The following is a 12,150-nucleotide window of genomic DNA, read 5'->3' as shown; positions in this document are numbered from 1 at the left end:
AATTAATGCAATCCATGTAGTCTTCCCACGGATTACTATTCACAGCCGTGGATATCTTTGGGATCGTAAGGTTGAGATTTAACACTATTGTATGTTCTTGTTCTTGATTTTCTTCCAATCCTGCTAGAGCATACTTGGATGGGGAGTCTTGCATTGCTCTCAAGATGTTGATTGAATAAAAAACCCTTCTCAGAAGCATCATCACCACCCATTACTGTTCTATGAAAAGGAAACTCAATTAAAGGGAGACAACAAGATGAACTATGCAAAAATCCAAGTATGGAAACAGCTTAAGAGCTTTAGATGGGAGAGACATACAGACAATAAGTGCGCAACAAAAGTGTATGATAATTATAACAAAATTAGAATTATCATAAAGCAAGAAACAAGCAGATAGAAATACTTAGCACTTCTTGTGCCACATACTCAAGATGTATACCAATGCTCAAGTGATCTGCTAGTTTGAACAGTTACCAAGAAGTTTTTTTGAGTTGGCATATTTCAATGCAACATAAGAATTAATTTTTTTTAAGCGCTTGTTAGCATTAACAGATACATAATTCTTGCTAGTCTCTGCCAACTTATGCTACTTTAATGCCACTTTGTCGCTGAATGTGCAAACTTCATAATGCTTATAAGCATTCACCACAAAACATATATATGTGCACAAGTAAAAAATTAAATGTATACGAACAAGTATTATGCAAAAAGATTCCAAGCATCTATTAATTAACAACAGAAATTTAAGAACATAAGCTGAATCCAAGTATGTGTAGTGGCATTAAGATATGCAACTCTTCATTTTAACTTACTCAGTACAAACATGCAAACATCGAAAGTATCCAACCATCTCACCACATTATGGAAATTTAGTAAAAGTGCTAACTGGATCTGCTAAGCTTGGACTAACATTATCCTATTTCTCTCATCTTATCGAATAAAAAAAGAAGAAGAAGAAAAAAGGATGTAGTTGATACCCTGGACACTACGATAAATGATTGTTAGTATTGATAGACTGAAACCTATAGTATACCTGGGACGCTGGAACTATGGGATCTTGATCGGGTTTACCTCTATTTTTTCATCACAATTGAGACTTAAACATCTAAAAATTATTCATCCTTAATCGAGAGTTATCTCTTATGCGTTAAGAGGGGCAATTAACTATGAGTGCGCTCATGGGAAGTAAGAACCCAGATCTAACTAAACCCTAACACTAATTTCAGGAGAAATCTGATTAACTACAATTTGGCTTAAGGGGAATGAAATCCTATGTCTGTAAAGTGGGATTCATGCCGATGCACCATATTTCTTAAGCCAACACAAGAACATTGATTTGAGGAATATTTAATTAGTTCTTGCATCATCTATATATTCTTTGACTAAAGGCATCAATACCCCATTCTTTTTCTTAAGCAAATTATATAAATAGATAAAGATGAGTTATATGAGTATAACAAGCGCAGTTACAAAGAATTGTCAAGAACAAGGAACCAAGGATGAAACATCCATTGGATCAAGAAACTTAAAATATTCATTTGGATTTCATGCTTGAAGTCTAGTGAATATTATGAGTGTCGGTAAATTTTCTTCTAATTCCATCCCTTTTTTAGTTTCGGCATAAATCATATGAAATTTTTTATCCATTAGAGATTTAACATTCTAAATGCTTTGATTAGAGATAGAAATTTGTTGAGATATATGATCTTTTTCTTGTTCAGAATTAGGATGAAGTTAAGGTGTTTTAAGAACTTGAGGATATTTTTTTTCTGTGGTAGCATTAGTATATGATGGAGTAACCAACACCTTGAGGATAGTAGGGGCAGGAATATATGGCATTATCTCTAGAATGGAGTCTGAAATTGGCTCCAAGTTTTTATAACAGACCTAAAATGATGAGGGAGGATCTTCCACCAATTGGGTAGAAGGTTATATATGAGATTATGGTGGAACATCATGTGCCTGATAGCTAGAATCCTCAGCTTAAGATGAGTCTTGAGATAATTAAAGAATTTTTGCCCAAATATATGGCAGGATTAGTATGATGGGATGTTTTCAAATTCTACCCTTTTCTAATATTTAGACGATGGAAATGCAATCCACAACTCCTTGAAAAGGGTTGTAATGTCCAATTCTACAAAAAAAATTTGGCATAAAGTCCTAACAAAACGAGTTGTCATAGCATCCACCTGTAAACACTTTTGAAAAATAGAAATCAATGAGAATATTGTAGATTGGTTGATGTAATGTAAACAAAGTTATGGAAATGAAAACTAAAACGGAGTGGTGTAGTAGCCTCTAAGTACGTCTCATGATGACATGCCGAGTGTCATGAGCTGAACTGAGTGGTCACTTATCAGCTTTAGATCACACATGAGCTTGAGAATTAACTCCAAGTTTGGATAGCTCATAGAGAATTTGCCATTAATTGAGAGAGCGAATAGCCTTGCGAGCTCAGAAATCTCCTCATAGGAAAAGGGGAGAGCATGCTTGCCAAGAAAAGATGAATGCTAATTTTGTTGTAGTGTTTATGAATTCTAGTAAGAGAAAAGTGTTTGTTGGATGGATAGAGGTGAAAGCCCAAAATATTCGTAAATGAGTGTAGATGATGTGTAGTAGGAGGCATAATCAACAGAGAGGAGCCTTAGAAGATCCAGAGCCACATGGGAAGTGGCGACCTTACAAGGGTAAAAAAAACCCCTTGAATCAATCATTGCGGGAGGAGGTGGGATACGAAGAAAAGTTAGTGAATAGAAAGAATAGGAATTGTAGAAACGAAAGAGAATTAGCATGAGGACCAGTCTGAGAGGAGTAAAAAACCATCATTGGTGGAAGAATAGAAAAACGACAACGCAATGAGGGCCATCTTAGGTGTTGGAGGGATTGAGATAGGATGAGATGCCATTGTCATGAGGCATCTATGTTAAAGATAGTTCGGTGCTAGGTACCTAACAATAAACCTAGAGGGATAGGGAAGAGAACTCTCACTTGGGAATGCTCCTATGTCCTATACAGTCACTGTGTTTGGCCACACATAATGTGAGGGGAGATGGAAGTGACAAGGTGATGGATGCGAGGGTTGAGGTGCATCTGTAGGTGAGCCCTTATAATGTGAGGTAGGTGAAAAACAATTGAACGAGATGGTCACGTAGCATCAATACCACCTTCTCGCTCACTTACTTATAGGTATTATTGTGGATGTCATAGGTGGGGTGTCTATCATTTTGCCATGGTTGGCCCAATCGTAAATGACAAGCAATTTGTAGCACAACCTTGAACCAGACCTTTTTGTAATTTGCTACCAACAGAAAATTGCACTAAACATTTTTTAAAAGCTTTAATTTTATTTACTTTGCACAACCAAGACAACTTGTAAGGCTTGGGGTGATCTCGGGGAGGGAGGTATAACTTTTATTTTTGTAGGTACAATGTTTTCATAACAGTTAGAGTTCATATTGTATGAAAAATGTAATGGCAAAGTACTACTTTTTTCTCTATCATCAACATACATGAGATGCTTGAAGTCATAATTTGTGGTTTTTTCTACTTCTTTTTTTGTTTTTGGGTGGAATTCTTCAACCCGTTGTTCAAAATTGGGCAATTTGAGGCTCGCCTCAGCACAATTCTAGTAAAAACGCCTCAAGGCTTATGCCTCTAGCTTTTTTATGAGTCTTGCGCCTCAACTTGGTTGAGGTCCGCATTGCCTCGCTAGCGTGAGGCTTACTCCTCACCTTATTTGTATAGATTTTTTGTTAAAACTAACATAAATCATGCCTTCATGCACATTCGAGTGCAACAACTTCCTTTTGATTGCCTCCAGCCCGCGGCCTTTGTCCCAGCAAACACCGTCGTAGCCATCATTGACAATCACTTGAAAGCTGTACGCCATCGCCCTAAAAATTTTTAAGCATTAATCTCATGTTTATGTTGATGAAAATATTTTTAAAAGGTGAACATGCTTGAAATAAATTAAAAAGAAGCATATTGGGAGGCGTTCGACTCTATCGAATGAGACAAGCGACAGACCAATTTATTGTGGCAACAATTTTGATAGAGACCACCTCAGTAATGACAGTGCAGATGATTCATAACTCAGCCTTGAACCTCACTGCTACCTAACCTTAACCTAGATCCTAGCCGCCGGCCTCCCTCTTCATGCACAAGTTTGAATTTTCAAATTCAAAATAACCTCTTCATTACCTTCCTAAATTAATTTTTTGTTAACTTAGAAAGTTTCTAATTTGAATCCAAATTAATTTGAATTTCAAATCCCTTTCCTAATCAATATATCTAATTTAAGAAGCCCCTCCAATTCCTCTAAATCTGAAATAATTTCAGATTTAACGACCCCATCACATTTAATGCTATGGTCCACATATATTGAATGTGGACATCTTTTCTCCCTCCTCCTTTGGCAGCTCCTCTCCCCTCTATCATAATGATTTCCTTCCTAATTAAAGGCCCTAATTAAAGAGATAATTAATTCCTCTCTTCCCTCCTTTCTTGTTTAAATTTCAAATTCAAATCTATTATTAAGGGAAATATGAGATGGAATTTTAGCTCTTTAATTTTTTTATTACCCCCCTCCATTCTACATCAATTTGGTATCAGAGCATGGTTACCCGGGATGCGAACTCGACAGAGTCGAGCTCTTTTCTACTCCGGGAGAATGATGCGGACATCCAACAGTGAATGCTTATTTAAGGAAGAGATGAAGATCGACAGCCGAGATCCCTCCCTTTTTATCTTAGTTTATTAATTGTATTTTTGATTTAATTATGCATTTTTCAGTTTTACCCTTACTTAAGGGTCTTGTCTTATGTAAGCCCAAGGTGCAAAGTTGTTTTTTAGTTTCTTTTAAGGCCTATATAGAGAGGCCCTTGCTCTTATATTAGATAATGATGTATTAATAAAAAAAATATTTTTACAATTTGTTCTTGAGAGTGATGGGAGTTTTTAGGAGAGAGGAAGTCCCTATGTGAGGGCAATGAAATACCCACGAGTCACAGGATGTGTCTGGGCTTGTGGTTTAAGTCCCTAGGTGAGGACATCATATCACCTGTGAGCCGCAGGACTTGTTTGGGCTCACGGTTTATCTTCTTTCCCTATCTCCTTCCCTCTCTCTTTTCTCCCCTTATTCCAACTCTTGGCCACCACCTTCCCCTTCTCTCTATCGCCGACTCCAATCCCCTCTCCAGTACAAGTTTTCATTTCTCCTCCCCACACCCCCACCCCAACCGCCGACTAGCTCAGCCTTGAACCCCACCGCCACCTAACCTTAACCTTGATCCTAGCCGTCGCCTCCCTCTTCATGCACAAGTTTGAATTTTCAAATTCAAAATATCCTCTTCATTACCTTCCTAAATTAATCTTTTCTTAACTTGGAAAATTTGTAATTTGAATCCAAATTAATTTGAATTTCGAATCCCTTTCCTAATCAACAAATCTAATTTAAGAATCCCCTCCAATCCCTCCAAATATGAAATTAATTTCAGATTTAACTACCCCATTATATTTAATGCTATGGTCCACATACATCGAATGTGGACATCTTTCCTTCCTCCTTTGGCCGCCCCTCTCTCCCTTCTATCCTAATGATTTCCTTCCTAATTAAAGGCCCCCAATTAAGGAGATAATTAATTTCTCTTTTCCCTCCCTTCTTTCTTGTTTGAATTTCAAATTCAAATCCATTAATTAAGGGAAATCTAAGATGGAATTTTAGCTCCTTAATTTTTGTATTACCCCTTCCGTTCTACATCAAGAAGTAATAGATACAATATAGCATCTTGAGAAGAGTTTGATGTTGCATGCCTCTAAGTAAGTCTCATGATGACATGTCGGGGGTCGTGAATAGCCTTATCACCCATTCCCATCCAAATAAATGACAAATTTGACCATATGATTAAATTGGTTTAGATTTTGTGAGTTGATGGTGTATATTGAACAATTAACAGAGTTTTGAACTAAAATGGATGCATCAAGAAGTCTGGAGACTATTTTGATCATTTTTTCATATAGAAACTAGTGGGAAACATGATTTCATTCAATTTGGTGATTGATGAATGAAAGGTTTTGGTTTGCTGTGATTATGAAACTTGTTTTGTTTATGGTGTTTAAAGTTTTATGTTATTTTAACCTTTTTTTAGCTTAAATGTTATTTTAACTTTGTTAACACAGATAAAAATAAGTTTGATCAGTACCTGAAAACAATTGAAATCTTTGATTCAGTTAGTGGACTTTCTATGTTTCACACATTTTATCAGAAGAATTTGTTATCCTTGTGATGAGGACATCGGAAGATCAACGGCTACGATCTAGAGCTTAATATATTTTATTTTATTTTTATGTCTTATGTACTAATTTATCTTATATTATTGTTTTTCCCATTTTACCCTTAGGAGTAGTCATGTGGTGCATGTGGTGTTGTAGCCCGAAGGGCGTTTTAGTGTTTGCTATTTTTCTTTTTATGAGGCTTATTTATAGGCTAACTCTCTTGTATTGTAGGAGGATGATTTGATAATAAAATTTTATGTGTTTTTCTTCTTCTTCTTGTGAGTGCACTAAAGAGAAGGGAGAGAGAGCTCAAGGTGAGCAAGCGCAATACCCACCAGTCGTGGGAAGAGTCCGTGACTCGTGGTTTTAATTTATCTTCGTCTTCTCCTCCGTTTCCTCCACCCCATCCGCCGACTTTTCCTAGCTTCCACCGCCGGCCATATTCCCGCCCAAATCACCCCACAACTCCACCACCTCAAGCCCACCCGCCACCATAGCTTCATCCAACCCAACACCTAGCCGCCCCCTTCCCCTTTGCCGCCGGCCTCCCCTCTTGCCCCACTCCATTATGATGATTCCAATTGTCATAATTCCCCTCCTAAATTAACTCCAAGAGGAAAGCAAAGAAATTAATTTTATTTGAAATTTGAAATTCAAATTTCAAATACTTTCCTTATTTGCAAATCCTAATTAGGAAAGTGCATAAAATCAATCCTATTTGAAATTCAAATTAGATTGGATTTCTTAATGTTTTTCCTAATTCCCATGAGTTATTTTAGAAACCCTTAAAATTCCTCCCCACAATCCTCCTCCCCCACTTAATGCCGCCGCCACCCCCCCTCCTTTATTAGGCTTCCTCCTTGTGTTTTCCTCTTTGGGCCTCACCCTCTTTGAACTTGTAATCAAAATTTCAAATTTAATCCCCTCCAAATCCCTCATGGATTTTGAATTTCAAAATTCAAATCCCCCTTAATTACTTTCCTAAAATATCTTCTATTAATATGGAAACTTCTTGATTTGAATTCAAACTTATTTGAATTTCAAATTAATCCCATATTAATGAATCCTATTTTTGGAAACCCGGGGACCACATACATCGAACCTAGACGCTTTCCCCTCCTTTCCCTATGGCCGGCCTTCCCTCTCCCCTACCTCTCTCCACAAACTAATTAACTCACATTAATTCCCTCCCTTAAACCTTCCAACAATTCGTAATTCCCTGTCAACCCCAGCAGCCGGCACTCACAGTTTCTCCCTCTCGGTTTCTTCTATTCTTTGGTATTACTGAGTGCTGTCCCAGAATTTCAGAGAGGACAACCTGCTGTCCTGCACCACTTGAAGGCCACTGCCAGCTGTCCAGTAGCCCTAGTCTCCACACAACTGCTGCCCAGGGTTCTGTCCACCTCGAACGTTGCTGTCCTGCACTTTTCAGCAAGGTAGTTTGATGTCCAGGTTGCTGGAACAGCCCCATTTGCTGTCCAGAATTTCTGGATATTGACAGATTGCTGTCCCAGGAATTCTAGTAAGAATAACTGCTGTTAAACCTTCCGGGAATCCCCTACCTGTTGTCCCAAAGTCCGAACTCCGATAAACACAGGATGATTGCTAAGCCTTGACGACGGTGAGCTAATTCTCTAAGTCATTTACCTTCCTAGTCGTCTTCGGTTGTGGTTGTAATTTGATTTACTAGGACCGTGTTAATTCTCTCTGCTAAAGTCTAGTATATTAGAGAGTTGAGTGAGGGATATCTCTTAGTGACTAATCTCTTTGTTAGTTTAGGAATTATTGTTGAAAATCAACCACGAACGCAATGTTAGATTAATTGATTGTTTTACTACCTTAACTCCTATGCATGTGATTTAGCCTAAGCTGGTCTTATCGCCTTATTGTTTTATCTTAGCGTTTAAATCGGCATAAGTTTTATTTAATATTGTTCTTGAAATATTAAGCGTGCAAATTTCTTTAAACAACTCATCTTCACACGTTTGTATTACATCACCTTGCCTATGTGCTTTCTGCCCGTTAGATGTGTCTATACTTCGCTAACCTTCATTTGATGTTTGTAGAAGGCCATCGGATTAAAAAAACCTTAGATTAGAATTGCAGTTGTCCTGTGAAAGTCCTTAAATGGATTGATGATTTATTGTCCTTGTATTGTTTTAATTGTTGCAGATATGACTGGTCGCAATTTTCAGATTAAAATCCTTTGCGACCAAAATTGAGTAGGTTGAAAATTAGAATTGTTAAACACTATTTCAACTTGATTAGGGTATAGAACACTTCACTTTTACTTAAAAAAAGATTGAATGAGTAGTAGAGAGAGAAACTACAACAAACAAGATGCAAAAGGGTGGGGGAGAGAGAGAGTTATTTAACTAAAAATGCAGTAAGTTAATATATCCTCAATCATCATAAAAAAAACTTTTTCTTATGTTCATATGTGATGCTTTTTGAGCTATCCTTCAAATCTTAGTGTTGATCTTTTAATTTGCTTCTCTGATAATTTTGGATCTGTACAATTTGAATTACAACTTCATATGCAATCTTTATCTTTTAATTTTTATTTTATTGAAATTCAGGATGATATTCGAAAGGCCTTGGGAGTATGTCCCCAACATGATATATTATTTCCAGAGCTGACGGTATGCCAGATTCACCTGATTTTGCTCAATATCTTAATAAGCCATCTTTTTCTGCACGGTCATTCATGAAGGCTTTTTTATTACTTAATTTATTAGAGGTAACGCGCATATTTATGTGGCAAAAGCGGATTCAAGTTCAAGTGTTCATAGTTTCTTTTTTAGCAGGCTTGTTTTTCTTTGTCTTATGCACCTACATTATTTCCTTCTATATCATCATGATTACAATTAATTTTTTATTCTCTCAAGAAATTTTATGACCACAAAATTGATGAATTTCTTGTAATGGCCAGCAGTATTATTTTATTTAATTCGTACAAACAAACCTGAGCTGCACCATACGTTGGAATTCCCTGATACAAATGCATGCTGTAACCACCAGCGGCCTTAATAATAATGGTTTTGCATTACTGAAATATTATTGGAAAAACAAATTTTACAGCCATTTAGTCATTCACACATCCTTCAAATACTACGATGGTATCACTATTATAGTTTATTGAAACAAATTCTTATAGCCCAAAATTCTAACTGTCTGCAATGAAAAATAAAACAAAACAAAACAAACAAACAAACAAAGTCCATGTGGCTAAATCTTGAACAAAGTATGGTATGCCAATTTATCTGTGTTTCAATCCCCTTCCACGGCTGCTTCCTGACGTTACTTTGTTCCTGTGAGGTTTGTTATCCTAAAACTTCTAGTTGATATGGATTTTTCTCACTCAGGCCTTGAACGAGAAGATTGAAAGTAATAAGCACTCGAGCTGGATGTGTTTTAGAATATTGGGATCAAGTCCTTTTTTGTAGTGGAGCAAGGATGATGGGGAAACTAATTGTATTCAGATTTCCTTCCCTAAGGGTTTTTTGCAAAGGGTAGAAGAGAGAGAGTAGAGAGGTTAATTAAAGGGTATTAGAGAATTGGTTTTAGTTTAGTAGAGAATAAATATTTTATTGATGTGAGATGATAATCTCTAGCTTTTATCCCTGCTTAGTTGTTTCTTCTTGCTACTTTAATGCCCAACTTGGATGAGAGAGAGAACGAGAAGATTATTATCTTCTTTGAAATCCTCATTGAAGATAGTTGTACTTGGACTTTATAAAAATGAGGGATGGAGTAAACTTTTTTTATTTTTTATTTTTTTATATTTTTTTATTTTTAGGGATGGAGTTAACTTTGATTACACGTTTACTTTGAAAATACTTTGATTGACATATGAGATGATGACTGCTTAATGAGGTTGCTAGCCATCTGATTCCTGATTTTGTTACCTAAGATGATCATTATCTTTGATCACCGTAAATCGAAATGAAACAATCTAAAGGACAATCAATTTGCAGTAAGCATTAATACGATAATCCATGGGGAGAATAAGAGGGGCTGACTATGCCCTTATGCATTGAAGTGGCTTTTGACTATATGGATAGAATACCTTGATGAGGTGGCACTTTGTGTTGATGTAGAGTTTTTGATGTTTGTAGTCTTACATATAGCATTGAATTAGATGTATGCCCATGGAACTTGAACATACATTGGAACATAGGCCATTATTTGAGTATATTTGAGTTGGCTTAATACCGGTCGTGTTAGCCTGAGATAAGCCTGAGATAACCATTTGAAAAGTAGCTGACTCAAGGGTATGGTTTTGGTTGATTTATTCATATTGATGGAATGTCCTATATTATGACTCCCCATATCAAGACATTTGCATATGCAAATCAACATTGAAGGGTGAGGGGAAATCTTCATTGAAACAGGTCTTGATTTATTTTTGACTTGATTTACTAATTTCTTATGTTGGAAGACTCAAAACCTACAAAAATTATTAATAATGTGTCTCAGCTTTTTTATTTATTCTTTCTTTTTTATGAATTTTGGAATTACAAATGAATTGTCTTTTTCTTATTTAAGTGAAGTGATCCTTAAACGATAAGGATGAAGTTTAGAAAACTTCCACTAACATGCTCTTAAGAAAGAGAGGGCGATCACCAAGCACAAGAAATCTCATACGCCTAAATTTTGCAAGAATTCAAAACTAATTTTCCATTCATTCTTACTTTCTATTTATAGCCTAATACAATCTATTCGTAGTCTTTTTAGTAGGCAAAGGTAATACCTTACTTAATAAAGGATCTTTATTAGCAACCATGGTTTGTATTGTTCAATGGGATCTTTTAGACTTGGAAGAATGCTTGTTAAAGGGATAATTTTGAGCTAATCATTACTAACTATAGACTTGTTTGAGCTATATTTGTTTACACTCTCATTACGTTGTAAATTATATTCTTTTTAGTATGAGGATCTATTTTGTTGTTGTATTGAACTTCGGATGCAGGGCTTCCTCTTGACTTGTTTGCTTTATTCAGGTTAAGGAACACTTGGTAATGTTTGCTGCTATAAAAGGTGTTGATGACCATTGCTTAGAGGTTCAAGTAACTGAAATGATCAATGAAGTGAGTGTACTTGACGCATCTCAGATCTCCTTTACCATGATTTTGCTTCAATATTGAATGCCTTGCCGCCTTGCTTTTTAGATTCCTTCACCTTTACTGGTGTTCTTTATATATATTTTTTAATTTCACGAGTTAAAACCCTTGACCTCACCTTGAGAGGCTTTATGGAAATAGCACTCGGTCACCTAACCTATCCTTTTGTCAACATGATGTGATTGTAATATAAAGAGCCAACATAATATTTTAGGAAATTATTTTGTCACGACATTGGCTGGTAGCTTAGCGTACTTGGGTAGGGATATATGCCCAAATGGACCTTTGAAGGTTGCTATACTTTCTAAAGAAACATGTCAATTGATGAGGACATCATCAGGAGATTCCGACGCGTAAGAGGAATCATAGATCGACGGCTACGATTATTTATTTATGATGCATTTTATGTATTATTTTTGTTTATGCTTTAGTTTTTATCATTGTACCCCTGTGAGGGATTGGTTTGTGTTGTAGCCTAGAGGACTTTTTGGTCTTTGCGTTTTTTGTTATTTTAAGGCCTAAATATGAGGGCCTAGCTATTGTATGAGTTTTATTTTATGATTGATTATTGAAATTTCAGCCTTCTAGTTCCTTTGAGTGTTGAGATCTCTAGAGAGAGGTGAAGTCCCTAGGTGAGGGCAAGAGCAACACCCGTTAGCCACAGGAAGTGTCAGAGCTCTCGGTTTCCTCCTACTTCACCTTCCTCACTCCTTGGATTCCTCCCAAACCGCCGTCCTCCAAACCCCGCCCCCCC

At 36.5% G+C, this 12,150-nt stretch overlaps 1 protein-coding gene across 1 annotated transcript in view; it reads left to right on the top strand.

The window, feature by feature from the left end:
• Window positions 1-12,150, top strand: part of LOC110108748 (ABC transporter A family member 1) — a gene marked incomplete at its 3' end in the record, with an annotated part of 161,446 nt that overhangs the window by 79,129 nt on the left and 70,167 nt on the right. The window contains 2 exon segments of the mRNA XM_028700260.1: window positions 8,853-8,915; window positions 11,277-11,363. Of these exon segments, the coding sequence (XP_028556093.1) occupies window positions 8,853-8,915; window positions 11,277-11,363 (150 nt within the window).

This window comes from Dendrobium catenatum, unplaced genomic scaffold, assembly GCF_001605985.2.
Source record: "Dendrobium catenatum unplaced genomic scaffold, ASM160598v2 fragScaff_scaffold_1481, whole genome shotgun sequence".
NCBI classification, from domain to species: Eukaryota; Viridiplantae; Streptophyta; class Magnoliopsida; order Asparagales; family Orchidaceae; genus Dendrobium; species Dendrobium catenatum.
This window is presented reverse-complemented; position numbering and strand designations above follow the sequence as displayed.